The 25,311-nt window shown below is 43.5% G+C and overlaps 1 protein-coding gene across 1 annotated transcript in view; it reads right to left on the bottom strand.

Moving 5' to 3' along the window:
- Nucleotides 1-1,515: 1,515 nt before the first annotated feature.
- Nucleotides 1,516-25,311, bottom strand: part of LOC134451748 (proto-oncogene DBL) — a 41,661-nt gene continuing 17,865 nt past the window's right edge. The window contains exons 10-27 of the mRNA XM_063202147.1: nucleotides 23,640-23,732; nucleotides 23,374-23,473; nucleotides 22,079-22,167; nucleotides 21,196-21,314; nucleotides 20,778-20,844; nucleotides 19,591-19,706; nucleotides 19,200-19,269; nucleotides 18,554-18,646; nucleotides 17,551-17,643; nucleotides 16,630-16,755; nucleotides 14,976-15,197; nucleotides 12,625-12,717; nucleotides 11,630-11,705; nucleotides 11,120-11,162; nucleotides 6,870-7,066; nucleotides 5,777-5,886; nucleotides 2,719-2,831; nucleotides 1,516-1,721 (exon numbers count right to left, since the gene is read on the bottom strand). Of these exons, the coding sequence (XP_063058217.1) occupies nucleotides 1,526-1,721; nucleotides 2,719-2,831; nucleotides 5,777-5,886; nucleotides 6,870-7,066; nucleotides 11,120-11,162; nucleotides 11,630-11,705; nucleotides 12,625-12,717; nucleotides 14,976-15,197; nucleotides 16,630-16,755; nucleotides 17,551-17,643; nucleotides 18,554-18,646; nucleotides 19,200-19,269; nucleotides 19,591-19,706; nucleotides 20,778-20,844; nucleotides 21,196-21,314; nucleotides 22,079-22,167; nucleotides 23,374-23,473; nucleotides 23,640-23,732 (2,016 nt within the window). The 3' untranslated portion in view covers nucleotides 1,516-1,525. The remainder of the gene's footprint in view (nucleotides 1,722-2,718; nucleotides 2,832-5,776; nucleotides 5,887-6,869; nucleotides 7,067-11,119; nucleotides 11,163-11,629; nucleotides 11,706-12,624; nucleotides 12,718-14,975; nucleotides 15,198-16,629; nucleotides 16,756-17,550; nucleotides 17,644-18,553; nucleotides 18,647-19,199; nucleotides 19,270-19,590; nucleotides 19,707-20,777; nucleotides 20,845-21,195; nucleotides 21,315-22,078; nucleotides 22,168-23,373; nucleotides 23,474-23,639; nucleotides 23,733-25,311) is intronic.

Here is a 25,311-nt window from a genome sequence, read left to right as displayed (position 1 = left end):
TGATGCAACAGTGGGTTGGCTATTTTCCATTAAGGAATTGTGTTTGAGGTTGTGCGCAAATCATGGCACATTGTCCTTCACCTGTGGATAGTATACACGTCTACCGCCAGCTTCATGAGAACAATGTTCCACTGTCGGCTACTGAAGCGGTGGGAAATATAGCCTATAGCCTACGATGTCATCTCAATAGTGGAGTTCCGTGCATGGGATTTCATCTGGGTCAGTCAGAAATGGCAGTTTGCTTTAGCGCCAGGAAGAGTGTTTTTTTCAAACAAGAAAACTGGTTCATCATAGGCAGGTATGCATGGCTAAACTGACTTTACCGTTTGCCCAAGTGCTATCGTTTTCCTCTGGTAATAGCACCGGGCGTCACTACAGTTAGGTGACCTCGCGCGCATAATAAACCCATTAAAATATAGGCATAGACTTCAGTGTCTTTCAGAGCAATATGAACCAATCAGCTCGGCTTTGCAACTAAACAAAATACTTTCCTGATGTCTACTTAACTAAAATAAGCTGCATTTTGTCTAATATTTGGAGACATCGCCTTGCCCTTTCTGCAGAGCGATTTTGGGAAGCGCCTCTCTCTCGTTCTCTCTAGTTTCTTCTCGCTCACACACAAAGCGACGCTTGCACTCTTCGCAAGACATATGTCACTTGACTCATCTTGTTGGATAGACCAGCCAAACTTGCAAGCTAGATAGCCAATAGTTTCGATTGTGCTGCTTGGGGAGGAGGCAAAATTGGTACAATTTAGGCTGCATGAAAGCATACACGTTAACTTTCACGTTGTGCGATGGATGGAGACAAGTTTGGAATCGCTCCCTCTCTCGCCCTCTCTCGCTCTCACACACACGCGCGACGTAATTCTCTGCACTCTTCGCAAGACACTTGACTCGTCTTATTGGATACCAGCCAAACTTGTAAGCTAGATAGCCAATAGTTTCGATTGTGCTGCTTGGAATAGATGTATTTAAACTGTTAACATTTAGGCTGCATTAAAGCATCCACACGTTTCAACTTTCACGTTGTGCGATGGGTGGAGACAAGTTGGGAATCGCTATAAGTTAGAGATTTTTTTTAAACATGGGCTGGCAAGATGTAGGCCTAAATTACCTGCACTGCTTGAAAAATACGATCGACTATATGCCTCAGGCATCTTAAATAGGCCTACTAAAAACTAATAGGCGGATGGCGGGCGGATTCGGTGTTGGAAATTGGAGAAAAAACATTAGGGCGGGTGGATTAGAAATTCTGAGAAGGGGTTGCGGATGAAATAATACGTCAACCGCGCACCTCAGACATTGCTGAAATGGGCCTGTACTGCTGCTGCTTAAATGAGCCTGAAGTGTTACCGCTGCTAGATGGCACTGTTGCTTATGTTGCTGGGACAACAAATAGACACGCACTTAATTTTTTTTTCCCGGTTTCCCGTCATGGCTTTCCCGGGAAACGGGAAATTGTTTTGATCAGATTTCCCGGGAATCCCGGGTCCCGGGATTAAACCCTACTGTCAATACTGCAGTCACTGGCTTTCAACTGGCTGGAATGCTGACACCCCCGGCAGTAAGCCTTGTAAAGCCAGTCCCTGCTGCTCACTCACCACTCTGTCACTGCACTCACCGCCCTGGCGGGTGAAATAACCGGTCTGGCCCAGGATCCTTTGCAGGCTGTCGGACGCCACATGACCCTCCTCCCCCTTAGTGATGTTCCTCACCAGCCTGGAGGGAGACAGAGGACCAACACACATCAAGAATACGTAGCCACATGAAGTAGTTTTATTTTATATAGCTCAATTAAAGGTGCTTTACGACACAGTCATGAAAATAAAATAGCAAGCCCATAAAACAAAGACCATAAAATAGGATTATTAAATTTATGTCGGAGGAATGTAAATGATAGACAGTACATAAATGCATGCATGCTTTGTAAATGTCTAGAATTTCTATAAGCACACCTTGTAAAATGGCTCTATCCTGGCTTTTGAAACTGAAGATCACACATTTTTTTTTACCTTTAATCGGGTCACAGATAACACTTTTAACATTTTAATGCTAGCATTTTGAAATCTGAAAAAAAAACTAACACAAAGTTTGAAATATATTTATTAAATAACTGCTATTCATGAATTGTATGAACTGTGTTATGTAAGATTTAGATATATCTTAGTGGTGGTCAATGTCAGTTATTTATAGACCACAGATTACATTAACAGATTTTCATTCTACACCAGGGTTGATATCTATTGTATCTTGCCACCATTTGTGATGACTTTACATCACATTACATGAGGCTTGGCAGATGATTCATTTCTAAGTGCTGCCACTTGTCTGGTGAACCATCATACCAAAGCCGTCTTTCACACTTGTCTAGTGCAGTGGTTCTCAAAGTGAGGGCTGGGGACCCCTAGGGGGCCACGAGGGGTGCTGAGGGGGGTTGCAGGTTGGCAGGAAAAGCATAGCAAGACAAAATAAACATTTCAAGAAGGTAAATAACTAATGTACACAAAAATAAACCAAAATTGAACAATATTCCCATTAGTTAAGATAATAATATATTGCATACTATTAATGTTAAGTTAGTATTTATATATCCCAGTGGGGCACTGATAATCAGAAATAGAGTATGTGAAAGGGGATGCACAGAAATAGTGTGGCATGCCCCATGTAAGAGGCCATGAGAAAGTTTGGGAACCCCTGGTCTAGTGAGCCATCATACCATAAGCCATCTTTTTCCTCGCGGACCAGCTGGAGCACGTCTCCACTCTTTATGATCAGGTCGTCGGGTCCCTTCTGCTGGCCCTCCACCATGGCTCTGTAACGCCCTGGGACCTGCAGTGCGGTGGGGGAGAGAGAGAGAGAGAGAGAGAGAGAGAGAGAGAGAGAGAGAGAGAGAGAGAGAGAGAGAGAGAAAAGGAGGTGCTTGTAAATCAAGTCATGCCCCCAACAAACACGGCTGACCAAAAAAACCAACAAAAAAACAGCCCAGGCATTTTTTTGCCATCAACCATCCCCCTCACACAGCCCAACCCCCCACCCTTACAGTATACTAGTCCAATGTCTATATATATCAGGGGTGGGGAACCTTTTTCATTCGCAGGGCCACTTGAAATTCATCTGAGGGCCGTAAAAGTCCTCCGAGGGCCGTACTATGAACACAAACCAGGATTTCCCCCTTCACTTTAGGCCTATATTGAAGGCAGCCACCTTTTAAACAAGCACCACCTTCTCTAGGTTCCCTGAATATAACTTAATTGTATTGCAAATGAATTTTCTAAGATTCCTTTGCAAAATATGTCATATTTCATTTGAAGCTGAATAACATTAAAATTATATCGAGGGCCGGATAAAACTGCCTCAAGGGCCGCAAATGGCCCTCGAGACATAGGTTCCTCACCCCTGATATATATTAAAGATGCACCAATGGGCTACCCCATCTAAATTGTGGGCTGGTCTCTAAGGGGAAAAAAACAAACATACAAACAATAACAACAAAACCAGCCAAAGCATCATCCCTTGAGGACTGTATGTGTGGGCCCACTGGGAAAATGCCCTACTACAGTATATGCCAAATGACCAGTCCCCCCCTCCACCAGCCCTGCCCCACTCACAGCAGCAGCAGTGACAGCGACAGCAGCAGAGCACTAAATCAACATCCACAACTCATTATGCTGCTGGTGGAAGGGGGGCTTGCTGGGGAGACAGAGAGGGGGGGGGGGGTGTATGGTGGGTTTAGATTAGACCAGTCATAGGCATAGCCTTGGGTGTACTGGGGGAAGGACCAACATGCCCAGGGAAGCCGACATGGGTGGACAAATGGGTCACTTGTCCCAGGCCCAGAGAGAAAGGGGGCCCCGAATTGGGTCCTCATTAGGCTACATTGTTTTGATTGAGTTTAGGGCCCGTTTAGATGTCTTTGTCCCGGGCCCTGCCAAGCTGTCAGTGGCCCTGATCATGCCGATACGATTGTGAATCAGTCCCACCCAATGAAGGCTACCTTTGTGCAGCTTTGAAGCTATCTTCTGACTGTGCGAGCTGCATTGCTAGTAGCCTGGTCTTTTACCATACACTAATAGAAACGTCACTGAGAATTAAGCAGAGGATTACAAGATGGCAAGGTCAGGTCATAGAGTCACAGTGGCCTGATGCCTTCCTTACTGGAGCCGATCCACCCTTTTAATGATTTCAGATCCATGCACAGCTTCTAGGTGCTGGTAAAGGTTCAATAAAGAAGTTTACCGCACACTTATTTGACTTTCAGCGAACAACGCGTTTCGCCTCTGTGCGCCATCAGGTTGTGTGGTTAAGTGTGTGGTAAACTTCTTTCTTTTGAACTAGTGTGGATCACACCGGTTTCCAATCCTCAGGCACTAAAACTACTCATCATGTAATAATAATAGTACCTGTGCTACTTAGTGCTTGCGTTGAAAGGGGCAGGGTGATAATCGTTGAGTGTGGATCACTAAGCAGTGTCAGCATCTGTGGTAGACAAGTTGCTGCCTCTGGGTGTTTTAATGTTGACAGCAATGTTTATAAGGTAATGAACTTTCCATGCATATTCAGGGGAACATTAAAAATAGTACCTTGCAGTTTGTAATAATAATATTGACGGCCTAAGTCGTCCAAATATAAGATCTCCGAAATATCAGAAAAGGAAATGTGTTTCAACCACAAATACAGTGAGGATGAGAGTGTACGACGGACAAGTAAAAAACCACAAACTAACTAGAGTAAATGAGTATGACCTAGTAAAGAGACCTGCAACATCTTAACCAGGAACCCAGTTGCCTACTATACGAGTCCCGTGTCTACTTCTCAATTTAACACTGAGTGTTCTCCTTTAAGGCTTGTGAACTCATGGCCAGACCGATGCCACCTAGTGTCTCCACACTCCACTCAATTTCATTCTTCAATTGCTTACACACAATGTTCACAACTGTGGTGTTTCCACCCCAAAACTCTGCACACAAAGTCAACTAACAGCTCACCCAAAATGAAAAAGAGGTTCTCACTCCACCAAAAAATGTAGCACAGTTTTCAATACTTTGAAAACACATTTCAAAGGCATGTTGGCCTACTCGTCTCAAACCGCATATTTTCAATTATATTAAAAGTTTGTGTGGATTGGCAAGAGAATTGCGCATATCAATTTGCAAAAAGTATCGAGGCTGGGCATGAGTGATATATGTTATTAGTCTGCCACTAAGTCTGTCTATGCATCATGATTCAAATGTAGCCCACAGTTCATGCCACCGTCAATCACAAACACTTCTTCTGATTGGAACAGCAGTAAAAACCCTCGACACAAAATGAAATGAGGCACTGGATGAGGGGGCTACTTTACCAGGCTAAAGAATATCAGTTGCTGTGAATGTCATACATTTATACAGAAAATCTGTTGTAAAAATAGGGTTACACTGTTATGAAAACGGCAGGTTTACCATAGTACTACTGTTGTATTTTAGGCAGTGAATGCAGTAGTTTGGATACTAAAATATTGCACAAACTGCAAAAAAAGAATCTCAAAGTACTGTAATGCAATATTTGGAACATACTGTACAGTTGTAGTAGTAGTAGTAGTAGTAGTAGTAGTAATAGTAATAGTAGTAGTAGCAATAGTAATAGTAATAGTAATAGTAGTACAGTTGTAGTAATAGTAGTAGTAGTATGGACACTATTATATTTCAAACATACTGCAATCCTGGAAAAACAACCTAGTATTAGGTATTGCAATTTTATTTTTCATTAGAGACACAGTCCTCCACAACTGTGCTCACCAGTGCGTTGGCCTCCTCCTCCTCATCGGACTCTGACAGGTTGGACAGGTCAGTGGTCCAGTCCTCTAGGCCCTCACAGATATCCACGGAGTTGGAGGTACCGGGCCAGCCTGCAACAGCGCAATCAGGACACGCTAGAGTCTTCTCTCACTCACAATACAAAACAACCAGTATAGATACATAAAGAGTACAGCCAGAGATTCTTTAAGTATAGAGATATGCCAACATAATAGGTTTCTATGGGCACCTAATGTGACCAGGTTCCGGTCTGCCTAAAGGGGCGTGTCATAATGCTGCTAGCATTGAATAGAACAGTCCTCAGGTCTGCCTAGGTCTGCCTAAAGGGGGATTTCCCCCCCAATAATAGAACCAGGAAACAATGGGCCAATGGAACCTCTCTCTCTCTACTCTCTCTGGTACAGCTGATCAAAGGTGTTTTCACATAGAGTCCCCTTTAAGTGAACCGAACTCAGTCCTCTGCAAGTGGGCCAAGAAGTACACCGAGTTCACTTAAATGGCTGAAAGGGAACAAGTGTGAAAATGCCCTTAGTAAGGGTATCTTCCCTGAAAAAAGAAAGCAGGTGGGCAATTTCCATGAAAGGATGAACAGTGATCTTCCCACGTTGGTGGTAATTATCGTTTCAATTTCAAGTAAGTGGTGTTTAGCAACAAGAATCATGAACAAATTGGGTTTTCTTTTTTTTCTTCCAGGGACAGACTACCAAACATAGGGACTGTGATGTCTACCCACTGAAAACTTGTACATTTTTCTTTGGATAGTTGGTTGTGTATATCAATCAGACAATAATGTGAATATTCAGTAATCAGTCATTATGTTATACAGTGTTATTCAGTAAATATTCAGTAATCAGTGGCCCAGGCTCTCTACAGACAATCTCAGCAGCACAGCACAGCATGCACCCATATTAGAACACTAGAGCACACAGTAGTGTCACACAGCAGCGCTCCCATTCCCTCCAATGCAATGCGACCCGCTGCTGAGACCGTGGGGATGGAACACACACACAGAGCCACTAGCCTAGCGGCACCGGCCAGCCCAGGGCCCCTGGTGGTGTTCCGAACAAAGACTCACTGCGACGATTCTGCTGGCGACGGCGCGGAGAGAAGATGACGGGGTCCGTCAGAACCGGGCTGGTGCGGCCCGACTCGGTCTCCTCGGAGCTCAGCGAGGCCCCCTGCAGCTTGCTGTGAGGAAGGACATCAAAACAAGCTGAGCAGCCGGCGATCTGGGTGGGGCTCCAGGGCATGCACACGGACACACGTGCCAGACTGCAGCGGCCGGCCGGCCCGGCACACCCCAAACGCCCGCCCGTAACAAGGCCCACACCCGATTGGACGAGGTGTGGAGGAGAGGGTGATGATGGCCACCGGTGGTGGTGGTGGTATAGGAAGTGGGTAGAACACAACAAAAACAAAAAAACACAAACAACAAAAGAAAAACACACAACACCAAAACACCAGTCATGAAAACAAGCATGGAACCTAGTGGTAGTACTTTAAAAAAAGATCTGCACTTAACTAACAATAAATGAGGTTGAGAGATACTAAAATGAAGTTAATGCACATTTACGTTAGCATGGGGTTGAGAGAAACATCAAATGCTAATGCACCGACACCTCATGCTCTTTAATCATGTGGTGTGTAAGGGGGGCATACTACAAAGCTGGTTCAGGACAAGTTAAGGTTAAGTTAAGAGGTAAATCATCTAATAGAAGAGCCTGGAGTCCTAAGTTTCTTACAGTTTTTCTCAATTGGTTTTGTACATTTCTCACAACAGAATAATGATTCTCAAAAGTCTTTGTTCAATTGTGACTTCCTGGTGTTACCTGTGCACAAGGTCAAATCAGTTTCTCATTGTTTTCGGCATATAGCAAATGCTCTCGTCCGTCCACCATGCCATGGCTGTGTACAATTCTCAGTGATTTCGTCCATTATCAATTGCATTTGTCATATCACTCAAAAAGCTTTGTCACTGAATGCATGAAACTATCTCAATCTTATGTGATCAATGTAATATAAAACCGAACTTACAACATTTCCCATCCAATCTAAACAACATTCCGCTTCAGAAAAGATCCTCAAGAGTGTACTATTCAATTGACAACATGAGAAATTGATTTGACTAGCTTGTCAATACACTATGACACAATGACTAACCATTCTGCTGGCGTTGATACGTTCATTGACACAAAAACTTGGTTTTTGAAAGACAAATAAGGGTTTTGAGTAAGAGACTCGGTTTTGCAGGTTATCCACAGTGTTTTGCCATTTCTTAAGGCTGTTTTGAGAATGAATATTATGTTTTGCAAATTGCGAGAGAGATTCGAGAAATGTACAAAACCAATTGAGAAATACTGTAAGAAAGCTCTTGTATTAGATGATTTACCTCTTAACTTAACTTTAACTTATCCTGAACCGGCTTCGTAGTATAGGCCCAAATTATGCTGTAATTTCAAGTGGTGTGACAAAGGTATACAAATGAAACAGTCCTTGTGCAACAGTTGTATCATACGTTTTTTGAGTATACTGTACCCTATATTACTGACTTACATGTATAATATAAGCCTGTGTATGTACTGTAAAGCACTGGTGTAAATATCACAATCTGCTTGGGGAAGCTGACACAATAGCTGATGGAGAGCAACTTAAATCAAAACAGCAACAATGAGGCAATGCAACTACAACACAGACACATCTTGTCAACAAACACGTCACATTTCAGTCAATCTTTGACAGACTGTGAAGCTGGCCACTATTAAAGGTAGCATCAGCAAATGAACTGGATATGCTTTAAATTCAGTTGTACCGCAGCAGTACAGTTATCGCATGCATGAGCACACAGAAGCATGGCATTTACCTGCCCCATGAGGAGTACACAACAAAATTAGGACACGACATCAACTAAACTTTTTTTTGAAGGTCAGTCAATGAGTCTCTTACTCTCATACCACAAGCGAATGAACTAAAATTCGCCAAATTGCCTAATCACAATACTGTTTATATGCAAGACAGGTCTCGAATATTCATTTTCCTTCTCTGTTATAAAAACGAGTCAAAATCTATCCAAAAGCATTTCTCCTCACAGCATTTCTTTTATACATGACCCAAAGACGCTGACCCCACATGCCATGTTAAAAATAAATGGTGTCCTCTTTGTCGTCACTAAATCCCACTGCACTGCACGCTTGACCTGGACTCCTTGCCCCTGAGCAATAAGATGCTCCTCTAAAATACATTGGACAGTGGACAACGGACATCAAAACCCAGATAAACGATGAAAGAGACCTCGGCTCTCTACAACTGGGTAACCTTATTTGGCCTTGTATTCCAGACAAAGAAATGATAGCCTTGCACACAGAGCTAATCTTTGCTGCCAACAGCTTGATAACTTGTGACAAAGTCACCAAATGAAATGTGTAAACTGATACAAAAGATATGAATAATTAAAATGGAACATTGGGTAAGACCTGCCTATCTCTTAGCACTAAGTCATATAGAAACTTTTTTCCCAAAAAAAAACATTTAAAGATTTTGCCACACATCTCACAGTGTTTACCTTACACCACTCAATTAAAGCATACTGCGATAGCACTTAGATATCTATAGTTCATATCTTTTGTGTTCCCATCATATCCCCTCTTGATTATTTCAATAACATGCAGCAAGGGCAGCTGCCAAAAAACAGCCTTCTTCCTAACCAAATAACAATCACACCAGCTCTGTACCGTTTAGGAACAAATACATTTTGCAAGCCAGTGATGACATGGTGCACTGGAGAAGGTACTGTATGCTAGACACACCGAGAAATGGAAGAACTGCTTGTCCCACCTGCAGTACCTTTAAGCAGAGCAACTGTGTGCCTTCTGTCTGTCATATCATGTAGTAATATCATGTAGTATTTCTGCAATTTAGTGATCTGTGGGGTACAAAATTCTGAACTTGAGCAGTGGGGGAAACACGCTCACATTATCGCCTTGTGATTCTCACAGTTGTTAAAGGGGTATGCCACTATTTTGGGGCTTAATACAGTTAAAATCGTTGGCTGGGGTTTATAAAGGTGGTAAAGTGTCTTATTTTTCATGTTAAGCGTTGTCTTGCTTTAAGACAAGTTAAAAGAGGGAATATGTCGCTAAGCTAGTGAAAGTCAATGGATCCGTGTAGCATTGCTACACGGATCCACGGATTACCCCAGCCAACGATTTTAACAGTATTAAGCCCCAAAATAGTGGCATACCCCTTTAAGTGGTTGCTGAATCCCACATAAAACATAGATGAATGAGGGAAGCAAATGACAGCAGTCTTCAGATTCAGAAAGGTACAAATTGAAACCTCCTGGTACAAAAACGCCTTTTCCCAGATAAAAGGATAGCAAAATATTCTTCATTATGCCATATTACACCTTAGAAAGTGGATTATTGCCCTGCAAAAGGGTACTGTGACAGTACATTGACAGGCTTAGATACGCAGTAGTGCTTCCATTGCTGTGTGTGCATAGTCTGCTGAGGAGGATGAATGCAAGAGGAAATACTGGTGGCCAGAATGGCCTGCTGTCAGCATGCGGCACGTGAGCCAACACCAACACTGGATCATGCAGGAGCAGACAGGCTGAGACGAGGGAGGGGAAGGGGGAAGGAGGAGGAGGAGGAGGAGGAGGAGAAGAGGATGGGGAGAAAAGGGAAGGAGGAAGAGGAGAAGAGAGAAGAGGTGGAGCAAAGAAAGAGGATACGATAGTGGAGCTGGAGGAGGAGGAGGAGGAGGAGGAAGAGGAGGAGAGGCTGGGGAGGAAAGGGGAGAAGGAAGAGGAAAAGAGGAGGGGGGGGCGGAAGAAGATATGGTAGTGGAGGAGGAAGAGGAGGAGAAAGAAGAAGATGATGAGCGGATGGGAGGAAGAGGAGAAGAGGAGAGAGGAGGAGGAGTGTAAGAGGATAGAGGACAATGAAGAGGAGGAGTAAGATGAAGGAGGAGGAGGAGAGGATCAGGAAGAAGAGCCGAAGACAAGGGAGAAAAGGAGGAGATGGTAGTGGAGGAGGAGGTGGAGAAGAAGTAGAAGGAGGAGAGAGCAGGAAGGGAAGCACAGAGGAAAAGGAGGAGGAGGAGGAGAAAGAGGAGGAGAAAATATAGAGAAAGGAAGAGAAAGAGGAGGAGAGAAGGGCAAAAAGGAAGAAAAGAAGAAGAAAGAGGGATGAAGTAAAGGAGGAGGTAGATTAAGAAGAGGAGAGGAGGGAGGAAAAGGGGAAGGAGATAAGAGGTGGAGGAGGAAGAGGAGCACGTAGAACACAAGGAAGAGGGGATGGGGGAGGGGGAGAGAAGAGGGGAAATCACCTGTCGACTACCCCTTCTGCCACCACGCATGTATGACTTTCATCTGAGGGAGCCAGGAACAGAGGAGGAAGGAAGAAACAAGAGAGAGAGGAAAAAGGAGAGAAGGAGGAAGAGAGAGGAGAGGGAAGGAGAGAGAGGAAGAAGGAGAGAGGAAGGAACAGAGAGACCATGAATAGGGCCCACCACTAAGGCAACAACAGCAACAACAACATCCATGTGACATTACCGTATTCTCTTTTTGTATTATTATTATTAACGAAAATGACAACCAAAACCAAAAGTCGGTCAACAGACAAAAGTAGAGCGAGAGAGAGAGTGAGAGAGGAAGTCACTTAGCAGAACCTGCATGCAAGGCTTCACTGGGAGCCTCAGTAATGTAGTACGACATGCCACGCGCCTAAAAAATTAATCTGAATTTTTTTTTCATCGAATGAAAAAAAAATTGTGGAGCAAGCCCACAGAACACACCCAATGTGGACATTGACAGACAATGAGCCACAAAGTAGGAACCTTGAGCTAGTCTCTGACTGGCCAGAACCTTCCGGATCTCTGTCACCCAGGCCACCTTCACCTCCATGGATGGAGCCTGGAAACACACAGACATGCACGCACATACAATACACACATACACACCCACACACACACGCACGCACGCACACACATACAATACATGCACATGCACACACACACACGCACGCACGCACCACACACACACACACACACAAACACACAACAGCTGTCACCTTCAGCCTATAACAGCTATTATAACACGTCTCACAGATGGTTGGAGACTCTACAGTAAAGGATGAGAGAGGAACAGGGCTGCCTCCAATAGGGGAATATCTACGACAAGTTCTTATAGACACTTATACTATTCTCGCTGTGGGCAACATGAGATGCACTGTGTAATATTGTATCATAGGATACAAAATGTTTATCAGTGGTTAATGGTCAATAGTTATTATTACTTGTGTATTATTAGAGTGGTCCCCATGCACTAATAGCACCCATTAATCATATTTTATAACATGTTAGATAATGTTTAAATAAATAATCATGTCCATTAATTAGTCATTAATATCCTCTGAATACGAACATGAGTCAGGCGGTAGACAGGGGATGAGTCAGCTAGTTTGACACAGGCCCTTGCCCTTGTCTTAGCCTGACATAATGGTACAGTCCAAGGTATATAAATACATACACAATATAAAATACATATAATACTTAAAACACCTACAGTATAATACATGTAAGGAAGGTAAACATACGTCACATAATGCACATCCATAAAGTAGTTATTAATCCCCTCCAGTATTTGATCCGGCTAACTGGATTAAATAGACTTCGTTCCTGCTGTAATTCCCACTGTATCTGTATTAAGTACACTGTACCTGGATTAAGTACACTGTACCTGGATTAAGTAGACCTCCTACCTGCCACTGCACCTGGATTAAGTGCACTGTATCTGGATTAAGTATACTGTACCTGGATTAAGTGGACTGTACCTGGATTAAGTAAACCTCCTCTCTGCCACTGTACCACAGCTCAAACTTCTTGTTGTCTCCTTTGATGTTTTCCGTGATGCCCACTGAATTCATCTGCACAAATGACATAAAAGCATCCAGATCAGTTCAATGTGGCGGCTTATCAATACTGGTTCACCTATACATAAACTAATCTGTAAATTATGTGTGATCGGCATAACAGTAGTAGTAATGGTAGTAGTAGTAGTGGTAGTAATAGTAGTAATAGTAGTAGTGGTAGTAGTAATAGTAGTAGTAGTAGTGGTGGTATGAGTAATGTCTAACAGTAAATAATGCATCCATAAGCAGTGTTTGTAGCTGTAGGAATAGCAGTAAGTATAGTAGTATTATTCATAATGCTGCACTCATATGCAGTGTGTCAAGTTGTAGGAGTTATTGTAGCATCAGTATTAATACTGCACCTATAGGTAGTGTTTGAAGCAGTAGGAATAGCATCAGTACTAGTAATAGTATTTGTAGCAGCAGTATTTGTAGTAATACTTATACTGTGCGCATAGGCAGTGTTTGAAGCTGTAGAATAGTAGTAGTAGATAGTAGTAGTAGTAGTACAGTAGTAGTAGTTCACCCGGGTGTTTAGTAGTAGTAGTAGTGGTAGTAGTGGTAGTAGCAGTAGTAGTAGTGAACAAGTGCTTAAAGCTGTACAGTAGGAATACCAGCGGAGATAGTAGGAATAGTAGTAGTGGTATTAGTAGTAATGGTAATAAAACTGCACACGTAGGCAGTGCTAAAAGCGGTATAGTGGTAGCCTATTGATAATGCTGCACCCAAAGGCAGTGTTAGAAGCTGCAGTGGTATAGCAGTTAAGGAGATGGGCTTCGGATCAGAGGGTTGCAGGTTTGAATCCCACCCTTCCACCCTCTACCTCATTCCATGGCTGAAGTGCCATTAAGCAAGGTGCCTACTGTAACTGCCATTGAGAGTAAATAGAATGGAGGCCAAAATTCTATTTCATTGTTGAAGCCAAGTTGGAGCCAAGGTTGGACCCAAAAAGACCAAAAAATGGCCAAATCCCATTCATTCCTATGAGAGACATAAAACCCTGTATCTCCCTTAAATGCCACTCCAGGGGGATCATTTTTCGCTCAACTAGTAGGTCCCCTTGCTCTCCAACTTACCAGGGTGGTGATTTTTTGTGGTGATGTTTTATTTTAGAGAGATATTAAAAGTTAAATTGACCAATGAGCATCAGAACATGGTTTGATTGACCGTTAGAAGTCTTGTTGTTGTCCAATCAGCACCTGCGTTTGGCGTTGCTAAGGTGGAATGTAAGTTGGAATGTTCCCAAATCTGGCTAAAAAGCGTTGAATGGCAAATAGCGTCGATTTGGCGTCCATTCTATTTACTGTCAATGGTAACTGCACATTGCTCCAGGGACTGTAAACAATACCCTGTACTTACAAAATAACAGTAAATCACTTTGGGAAAAAAGATCAACTAATTGTAATGTAATATGTAATAATAATAATAATAATAATAGGCTATGTACTGTATTACTAGTAGCTCCATAATGCACACCATTCCAGCAGTGCAACGATGTAATAGTCATTGAAAAGTTAACTACCAAAGTATACACTGTACCTGAATTAAGTGGAGCAATGTAATAGTCATTGAAAAGCTAACCACCAAAGTACTACACTACTATGACATAACACAGGGCCTTTAGTAATGCACTAAGACTTGGTAACTGCCATTATGGTAACAGCAAATTTATAACGATGTGCCTTTTTTTCTTTATTTGTGATAGAACAGTGAGAGAGGAACAGGAAACAACTGGGGAGAGAGAGACGGGGGAGGACAGGCAAAATGATACGGGCCGGAATCGAACCCGGGTCGCCGGCATAATAACCTAGTGCCCTACCGTGTGAGTGTGTATGTATGTGTGTGTGTGTGTGTGTGTGTGTGTGTGTGTGTGTGTGTGTGTGTGTGTGTGTGTGTGTGTGTGTGTGTGTGTGTGTGTGTGTGAGTGTGAGTGTGAGAGAGAGAGATGCCTTGGCTAAATGTATGTAATAGTGAGCTATATATGGTTATTTTATGTCTAAGTATGTGTGTAATGTCTCGTGGGCAATGTCTTCATTTATGTATGTGTGTATGCTACTTGACAGCTTAATTTCCCCCTGGGATCAATAAATCATTACTCTACTCTCTTTGCTTGCACACAGGGACCCCGGTTCGAATCCGGCCGTTGTCATTTCCCAGCCCAGCCCCATCTCTCTCTCCCAGTCGTTTCCTGTCTACTCTCACACTGTCCTATAATAATAAAGGCCAAAAAGGCTCAAAAAAATACATAAAGTAATAAAAAAGTAATACCGCACCCGTAGGCAGTGTTTGAAGCTGTAGGAGGAGGTGCGCTCGTTGCCCTCCCCGTTCTCCTCGCGCTTCTTGCAGAAGAGCAGCGCGTGCTCGTGCAGGAACAGGTGCCGCTGCATGGGCTTGAAGCGCGCCAGGTCCTTCATGCGCGTGGACGCCTTCTTGTGGCTGATCCACACGTTGAAGGAGCCCTGCATCACCACGCGGCCCAGCTCGCTCAGCTCGCCCTGGGTCACGGGGGCACAGAGCGAGGGGCGGGGGATGGAGATGGAGGGGATGGAGAGGGAATAGGAATGAAGGGAGAGAAGGAGGAAAGGTAGAGTGAAAGAGGGGGAGGTGAGGGGGTAATAGGAGAAGGAGAGGGGAGGGGAGCGAGGGTGGAGAAAATGGGGATGGAGAGGGAATATTAAGGGAGGCAGAGAAGGAGGGAAGTGAGGAGGGAGAGGGAATAGGAATGAGGGGGAGAAAAGGAGAGAAGGGAGGGGGAAAGAGGGGGAGGTGAGGGAGGGAGGGACAGGAGAAGGAGAGCCGAATGGAGGGCGGAGATGGATGATATGGAAAAAATGGGGATGGAGAGGGAATAGGAAGGGAGGGAAAGAAGGGAGGGGGAGAGGGGGAGGTGTAGGAGAGGGGAGGGAGGAGAAGGGGAGAGAACAGGATATCAGTACATGTATGACCTAGTCTGCCAACTTGCCAATCCGGAAGGAGCCCTGTATCACCTCACGGCCCGGCTCACTGAGCTCTCCATGGGGCACAAGGGGACAGGGGGGGGGGGGGGGGGTGGAGGTGAGGGGATGGAGACAGGGAGAAGGGAGGGAGAGGTGAGGGAGGCAAGTTGGAAAGAGAGGGGATGGGAGGGTGCAGAGAAGGAGGGAAAGACAAAGGATGGGGAGGAGGATGGGGAGGAGGATGGGGAGAGAGGGAGGGGAGATAGAGAGCAGGGAGGGAGAGTGAGGAGAGGGAAGATGTAGAGGGAAAGTAAGGAGAGAAAGGAGAGAGAAGAGGATGTCAGCATATCCCAGCCTGCCAACCTGTCGTACCAAGCCTGCTCTGGCAAGCCTCTCATAGACAGGAAGTTATGAGAAGTGGGATCACTAGAGGGACAGAAAAGGGAAGGGATGGTGGTGGTTAGAGAACAGCATAACGTCCTACAGTGTCGTCGCTTGGCTTGAAGGCAAAGCTTGGTCTGGCAAGACTCACATAGACAGGATGGCCACTGATTTTGATGGCACATAAGCAAAGCCTTCTTTTTCATCGCTGCTCAATTTTTCAGAGAAAGGAGGGGAATTATTCCAGCTACAGAACAGTAAAAAGTAGGCCCACAGATTAAGGACTGGAGAGGCTGATAGGCAAAAGAAAGACAATACCGTACAAGACACCAAAGTCACAATAATGTGTAATAGTGCAGCACCGCTGTTGTCATTGGCTTTGAAAGTGTCCAATGTGATACTGTAACTGTTCATGATACACTTGCACAGTTAGTAACTGTACAGATTATGCTAAAATTTGATAATATCTGTCTCAAGTCCACAACAAATCAGTCTATTGTACATAGATTTACCAAGTAACAAAAGGGACATTCTTGGTGGACTCAGTCAACCTTGTCTTACTGCCGTATTGCCATTACCTCATATCCCTTGTCTGTCTTATTGTCAGTACCTCATATCCTGTGATGGCGATCTGGTGCATGGAGTCGTTGACAGCTTTGAGGAGGTCCAGCATGGCATTTAGCGCCCCCTGCAGTTCGCTGGCGTGATCAGAGTTGGCACTGTGCTTCAGCAGCTCCTGAACCAGCCAAAAACAACAGAGTAAAAACACACTGAAGGCCAAGGGTACACATAACTACCCACACTCACTGTGTACAGAATGGAGAGAGGGTTATATATCATCATGCCAAAGACAGAGAGAAGAACGGATGGCAAGGCAAGGGACTTTGGATACCATAAGGCTGCTCAATGTGTTTTGCATAGAGGACCAAGAACATATTTACTGTGGCTACCACTCACTGTGAGACATGTATACATGGGTTCTGAATTTTTGTTTTCCCCTGGCTGCGCGAAACTAGCTGCACACAACTCAACCTCTGATTGTTGGAAACTGCTGTCGGTCAAAAAATTAGCTCACATGGTTGGCTGCCCCTCCTCACAACACTGTGTTCACAAAAAAAAAAACATCTATCAGAATGAGCCATGACCTCAAAAGGCTGACAGACCAAGCTATGGGACTTACTTCTTTTATTTTGTTGAGGGTTAACTTCTTTCATTAGCCTGTTAAGGCACTACATTATACATGTGCTGTCACCAGAATCGCCATGACCAAGTCTTAGTGCATTACTAAAGACCCTGTGTTATGTCACGGTAGTGTAGTACTATGGTAGTTCACTTTTCAATGACTTCCACTGGTGGACTGGTGTGCACTACGGGGCTACTAGTTGGCTTTTGAGCATTTGTGTAATACATTTATTTGTGAGGAGCCTTTGTCAACATTGTTGTTCAATTGTTTACACACCATTATTGACTTTTCATGGCTGTTCATTGAAAAAAAGTACATTTTGAAGACAAACTTAAAAAGCCACTGTACCTTAAGTAAAAGCTGGTATTTGGTCAGCCGCTGGACAGGTTTTAGAAGGTAGGAGTCTAATCTCAATTTATGGTCAAGTTTCTTCTGACATTCCTGCATGAAAAAAGCATCCAACAACATTATCAAAGGAAACAGAATAGGGTGATATACAGTGGTAGTAATAAGTATTTGATCCATGACTGATTTTGTTGGTTTATCCACTAACCAGTTTGACCAGTTTAGAATTTTAATGGTAGGTGTATTCTAACTACAGTCAGAACTACAGATTACTGATTCAATATGTCTTTTATGCAGGTGACTATTTGCAGGTGCCTTTCATTCAGATGACAAGTAGATTGGAAGTGCTTATCGACATGAGCTCTTAATGGTTGGTAGGGGATCAAATACTTATTTCTGTCAATGAAATATAAATCAATTACCGTAATATATATTCTTTATTAATAAGTTATTTTCTGTATTTTCTTTTTGATATTCTGTCTCCATGTTAGAATACATTGAAATGTATGTACTATGTATATACCATTTAAAACATGTATTTACTAGTAGGCAAACCAACAAAATCAGCAAGGGAACAAATACTTCTTACTGCCACTGTACCATACATGCCCTAGCAAAACACACATACTAGTCAAATAGAAAATATTGTGTAAAGAATTTCATCGAAGTCATATTATCAAAAGACCTTAGTTGTAGGAAGCAATAACTGGACTTATTTTTGAGCTTGTGTGAAAGGGTGAAACATGGTGAAGCTCCAAAAGGAGGTCCATATATGTACAATAGATTCCCATACACTAGAAACAGGAAGCACTGTCCCCTTCACCAGCTATTTGTAAGAGACAGCATACGTTTTCATAGTACATGGGAAGCCCTCTATCAGTTACATAAAATACTGTTTATTTTTGTACTCTTTGTCATCATCATAACCCAGGATAGCAGTGTGTCAAATGTGATCCCCCATTAGGTCCCACTCTGTGTAACCTGTGGGCTGAATGCCTGCCATTACCTGGAAGAAGGCAGAGTCCGCACACTGCCTCCACAGTGACTCAGAGCGAGGCTTGTTCTGACAGTAGCGCTCATAGACTTTGAAGTTCTCCGTCTGAAAAGACAAGCGTCATTAAAGTCAGCGCGTTTGCACACTTCTGTCAGATATAGCTTTGTTTAGTTTTACTAGCTGTAATATGACATTGGTCATCATGCCGTTTGCAGAGGAGAAGGGGTAGTGTGTTATCTCTCTATCTATGTATAATATAAATTAATGCAAAATAATTTATATGTATAGCACACAATAGTACTTTAGAAATGTTTCTGAGACAGAAGTAGGCAAACTTTTACAGAGTGGGGCCCAAAGCTCAGATCAGAGTCAAGGATTACACCTCTATCTACAGTATCTATCTATCTATCTATCTATCTATCTATCTATCTATCTATCTATCTATCTATCTATCTATCTATCTATCTATCTATCTATCTATCTATCTATCTATCTATCTATCTATCTATCTATCTATCTATCTATCTATCTATCTATCTATCTATGTCTATCTGTTGGTCTCTCTGTTGTTCAATTAGCAATATGCAAAGATCAATTCTGACGATTTTTGTCAAAAAATACAATTTATATGAACATTTCGGAAAAGAACAGTCCTCACCCTCTCCAAGAAACAGGCTCCAACTTTCTCTGGGCATTCCAGACAGCTCTCTAGATCTTGGAGGAAAATTCTAAAGACAAGAAATAGATTTTGATCCAAATGAAAAAAAACGTATTCACATTTTGTGAAAATAAAACATTCAGCCTTACTATTTTTGGAGATGTGTGTATGTATACATGTGCGTGTGCATGTGCAGCTATGTGAGCGAACGTGTGTGTGTGTGTGTGTGTGTGTGTGTGTGTGTGTGTGTGTGTGTGTGTGTGTGTGTGTGTGTGTGTTTGTGTGTGTGTGTGTGTGTGTGTGTGTGTGTGTGTGTTTGTGTGTGTGTGTGTGTGTGTGTGTGTGTGTGTGTGTGTGTGTGTGTGTGTGTGTGTGTGTGTGTATTACTTACCGGCTATGGAAATTGTAGATCTCTGACATGTTTCCAAACAGCACGTCTTTCTTGTTCTTTAGGACTGCAGGTAGAGGGGTGGACAGGTTTGGGTTGTCCATTTCCGCCCTGTAGCCCTGTAGACACACACACACACACACACACACACACACACACACACACACACACACACACACACACACACACACACACACACACACACACACACACACACACACACACACACACACACACACACACACACACACAGGCAGAGTGTGAAGTACAGTCACATGTCAGTCACAACCACCTTCAAAATTCCATTACAGTATTTCTCAATTGGTTTTGTACATTTCTCGAATTTCTCTCGCAATTTGCGAAACATAATATTCATTCTCACAACAGCTTTAACAAATGGCAAAACACCGTGGATGACCTGCAAAACCAAGTCTCTTGCTCAAAACCCTTGGTTTGTCTTTCAAAACCAAGTTTTTGTGTCAATGAATGTGTCAGTGCCAGCAGAATGGTTAGTCATTGTGTCATAGTGTATGGACAAGCTAGTCAAATCGATTTGTCATGTTGTCAATTGACTAGTACACTCTTGAGGATCTTTTCTGAAGCGAAATGTTGTTTAGATTGGATGGGAAATGTTGTAACTTCGACTTTATATTACATTGATCAGATGAAATTGTACTAGATATACATTCAGAGTATGAACTATTTATTGACAGGTTTTCTCATTGCAAAATAGAAAAAATAGCCAACTCAGTCAAAATGCGCCCTCTACCACCCCTTTTCACTTGTCTTGCCAGGATCATGTGAAAAGAATATAGAACTGTAAAGCAAAATAAATTTGAAACAATACACTGATACTGTATAAAGTGTGCTTACTGTCTTTTGAAATTCTAGGGAAATATTGTAGTTTTGCATGGAGCGTAATTATAAAGGGCACAGAGAGGCATAGAGTAATGTAATGCAGTACAGTGCCTGTTGTTGTATTGCATGCATGCTTTCTCTTTCCCTTCTACTGCTTTTGATTAGAGAGAGTCAATATTTACCTGCGCGCAATTTACCAATTTACCAGGGAGGGAGGGAGAGAGAGAGAGAGAGAGAGAGAGAGAGAGAGAGAGAGAGAGAGAGAGAGAGAGAGAGAGAGAGAGAGAGAGAGAGAGAGAGAGAGAGAGAGAGAGAGAGAGATCATGACTAACCAGCAGCACAGAGAGTAGCTCCTCCACGTAGACCCTCTCAGTGTCTATCAGCTCCTTGATCACATGCCTGCAATACATCACCAGACCACAACAAGGATGGACTGTTATGGAACCACCATCTGTATAGTTTGAATGTATGTGTGAGACTGTGTGCTTGCGTGTGTGAAGTGGAGAGGGAGCGTGTGAGATTGAGGGAGAGGTAAGAAGAAGAGAAGTGAGAAAGAGTGAGGCTAGAAAATGACAAAAAATAGAAACCATTAGACAGATTTGCGTTTGCACAGTATGTGTGCTTACTGCACATCAAATGAGTGTCGAGGGCAGAAAAATGAAGATAGACATAACAGGAAAAACAGACAGAGAGGGAAATTACGTAATAGACAAAGGTGAAATGAATTGAAACTAGTTGAGATCATCAGACCGTCTCTTTTGAAGTGGATTCTCCTTCTCTTCTCCATCTGAACTGAGCGAGGACACAGACACAGAGTTCCTGTTCTCCAACAAGTTCCTGTTCTCCTCGTACTCATGCATGACTTCAATCTGAGGAGAACTCGAACCAGACAAGTTCTGAAAAAAATATAGAAAAGGGTGAGTACTTTGGAATAGGAAGCAGCCAAGACAACTATTCTGGATTCAGAGGATTATCTGAGGGATAAATCTGTTACAGGAAATGGATATTTTGGTGGAATAAGACCCAACTGACTGAGGAACCCAGCAAAAAGTGGTGGTCTTGACTCACTCTGAAGGAGCTTAAATCGTACACTTGACCAACTCGCTGAATAGTATCTGGCTTACTTTATGGATAAAAAAATAAAGAACAGTAGAGAATTATAAACTTTTTGAAATGCCATTTTAGATAGTTGCTTTGTCCAGGTCTTCAGTGCTGAACATAGTTCACTGACAAAATTGAGTGCCTAAGGGTTGTGAATCAACGTGTCCAAGTGCTAAAGCCATTGCAGAAATAGAGATTCTAAGAGTATGTTCAGTTTCTCTGGCTGAATGTTGATAGGCCTACTGCTGAAGGAAGCACAAAAGCCTGGGCCTGTAGTCATAGACAACGGTCATTAGAATTTTTCAGCGGTCATTATGCAAAAATGTTTTACATTGAAACACTGAAGTGAACAATCAAAAGCCAAAGGGACATCCATCAATATTGCAGTAGAGATTAATAATATACTGTACATATGTGTGTGCTCTGTCACAAGCACTGTATTTTATGCAGTTTTCCTAACCATACCCTATAGCTGTATAATGATAATAACTATAATCAACTAAACAAACTGCTTTACTTTAGCGGCCTTCACCTTCTTTGTGCTCGTCCCTTTCCGCGACCCTCTCTTCCCAGGCAAAGAGAGATCAAAGGAGAACTTCAGGGTGGAATTTAAGTCGACTCCTGGCGGCAAAACGAAAGGAGTAAAGTAAACCGAGAAGCAATGGCTTTCATCTTGTTGGTGAGTGTGTGTGTGTGTGTGTGTGTGTGTGTGTGTGTGTGTGTGTGTGTGTGTGTGTGTGTGTGTGTGTGTGTGTGTGTGTGTGTGTGTGTGTGTGTGTGTGTGTGTGTGTGTGTGTGTGTGTGTGTGTGTGTGTGTGTGTGTGTGTGTATGAGTCTTTGTGTGTGCGTGTGTTGCCCAGTCTATATGTTTTTTGATTTAAATGTTTCTAAATACGGGACCATTTTGTATTTCACGGGACAGTTGGCAACCCTAATCCTAACTGTGTTTGTAGGAGAACACTGGTGCATGACTGCTAGACAAGATGTTGTTCAGTGCTGTTCAGTATCATATTGGAATGAGAAAATGTTGATTATTCAAATGCGTGTGTAGGGTGCGGAGGCTTAACTGTGTCAAAATCAGACTGTGTGGAATGATTCACTGTGTTTTGGATGAAAATATTTGCACAAGTGTGTATGGGTGTACAGGGACCTCACTGCGTTTAGGGGAGGAAGCTGGTACAAGACCTAAAAAATGTTTGATGGTTTATTTATTAGGGTCCATGCATATTAATGAACACCGTTGGATGAAACAATGACAGTTGGACATGGCGATGTTCAGGACCCTTGTGTTTCGGGAGAGACAAGTGGGTGTTTGAAATAGGTACGTGTGGAGAGCAGATATCTTATGGTGTTTTGCCGAAAAGGTATAGCATGAGTACGTAGGTTAATCAAACTGTGTTGACTGCATGACTGTACCCTACAACTGTGTCTTCGCTGCTTGACTGTGTCAATGTCTTAAATGTATGTTTAGTTTAACTGCACACTGGAGGCTGGTCAAACACAATTTCAAACTTCTGTGCCAACTCATGTTACATAGATTTTTGACAATAAAGTACACTTGACTTGACTTGACTGCGGTGGTGTTCAGGGTCCTTATTGTATTTGGATGAAAAGGCTGGTGAATATGGGGTGAACAGACATCTCTGTGTATGAATGAAAATATGTGTGTCTCTGTGTTTGTGTATCCTCACTGTGTTTGGGGGAGAAGACAGGTGAGCATGTAAGACAGGAGAAGGTAGAGGAGGAGTGTGTGTGGTTCTCCGGGGCGAGGCCAGTATTGTGTGCATGTGCGTGTGCATGTGTGTGTGTGTTTGGTGCACACCTCACCATGCTTTGGGGAGAAGACGGGCGAGCGTGTGAGGCAGGATGACGTTGAGGAGCGTGGGGGGTTCTCCGGCCGCGGGGCCACCGGCTGTATGGGCCTCACCTGGACGTCCAAGTATAACAAAGACAAAACATGCACATCCATCTCAAAAAGTTTTGGGTGCAGAACTATCGAAGTTAGATGAAAAATGAAAATTAAGTCTGCACACCAAGCTATGTGACGTTTCGGGCAGCATGCCCCATGTCTGCTGTTCCTTTTTTCAACTCACCTGGACGTCCGCCAGCTTCCTCAGGCACGCCTGCCGGTTCTGGATCATGGCACGCACCACCGACAACTTGTCGGCCACCGAGTTGATCTGGCACTGGGGGGAGGGAGACACAGGAGGGATGTATGACGGTAGGGACACATACACGTGAATTTGCAAACTTTGCCATTCATTCCTATGAGAGAGGCGATGGCAAGCGAAAGCATGCGAACAGGAGCGAAGCGAAGAGAAATTATTAAAGAAAGTTTAATGTTATGCAAATGAGGAGCGAATTCGCCTGCCGCAGCCCAATCAAATCAACAACATAACTGTTCCATTCCATTTGATTCGCCACGACGACCTGATGACGGTTGGATTTCGCCTCTCTTCGCTTCGCCTCCTATGTGTCCCTACCATGAGGTTCTGAAAGGGAAAGTGAAAGCCCACCTGGGAAACTCCAACTCCCATTGTCTTTGTGACACAGCACTCCACAGCACACAAGTGCACACGACTGCACACAACGAAATTGCATTTATGCCTCACCCGTGCAAGGAGGCAGCCCCCAATGGCGCCCCAAGGGAGCAGTGCAGCGGGAAGTGCAGCGACCTTGTCTACATGTAAGCATCAGAATCCTAGTTTATTTGTTACCTCCGCCAAGGAGGTTATGTTTTCATTGCGTCGCGTTGGTTTGTCTGTCTGTCGGTCTGTCCGTTTGTTTGTTTGTCTGTCTGTTTGTCTGTTTGCCAGCAGGATAAGTCAAAAACGCATGAACGGATTTGGATGAAACTGCCTACAAATATAGACGCCTCTAATGACCACAAATTGAATTGCGGGACAGGGCTAATTTTGACATTCCAGTTTCTAACTCCACAAAAAAAATGCAGACTTATATAAAAATAGGCTGTAACATAATCAAATGTTCTACCAAACAGCTTCCTTGGCTGAGGTCTCCACTCTCTGAGTGCATTTCTAGTTTAATCTGCAACTGGTAAAGGGGTCACAGGACAGAGAAATACCGGCGATGCTCGCTTTTAGAGGGAATGGTGCACTCAGCAGTATGCCAACATGGGGCATGGTGGCTATGGCGATAGCTTAGACTTGGGGATAGTTTGGGGGGGGAATGTGCATCCACTGGTGAAGAGGACACAACAGAGTTGAGCCACTGCCCAGGGAATTGTGCAGCCACCAATGTAGGGGACATGGGAGGCGGCAAAGGGATTTCCATTCTTTTTTATGTGGGACTGCAGAGGGGGACTAGGGTGACACTAAGTGACATATAGCTAGTACTTACACCGTGAATAGTTTTATTTGACTTTTGACACCTCAGATGTTTAATCTGAGGTGTCAAAAGTCAAATAAATGATTTCAAAATTGATGTAAAAAAATGTAATGTTGTGGTGACTTTTGGAGGGGACACAGCAGATGTGAGATACTAGGAATGCTCTCCTATGAGACTCCTATGGGACCATACATGCTGACATCTGTCGGTGTGAGTGCACGTGACTCAAACTAACGACACGTGTGTGTGTGTGTGTGTGTGTGTGTGTGTGTGTGTGTGTGTGTGTGTGTGTGTGTGTGTGTGTGTGTGTGTGTGTGTGTGTGTGTGTGTGTGTGTGTGTGTGTGTGTGTGTGTGTGCGTGCGTGCGTGTGTATGTGCGTACGTGTGTGTGCGTGCGTGCGTGCGTGCGTGCGTCCC

This window comes from Engraulis encrasicolus, chromosome 7, assembly GCF_034702125.1.
Source record: "Engraulis encrasicolus isolate BLACKSEA-1 chromosome 7, IST_EnEncr_1.0, whole genome shotgun sequence".
NCBI classification, from domain to species: Eukaryota; Metazoa; Chordata; class Actinopteri; order Clupeiformes; family Engraulidae; genus Engraulis; species Engraulis encrasicolus.
The sequence above is the reverse complement of the archived record's forward strand: the minus strand, read 5'-3'. Positions and strand labels throughout refer to the sequence as shown.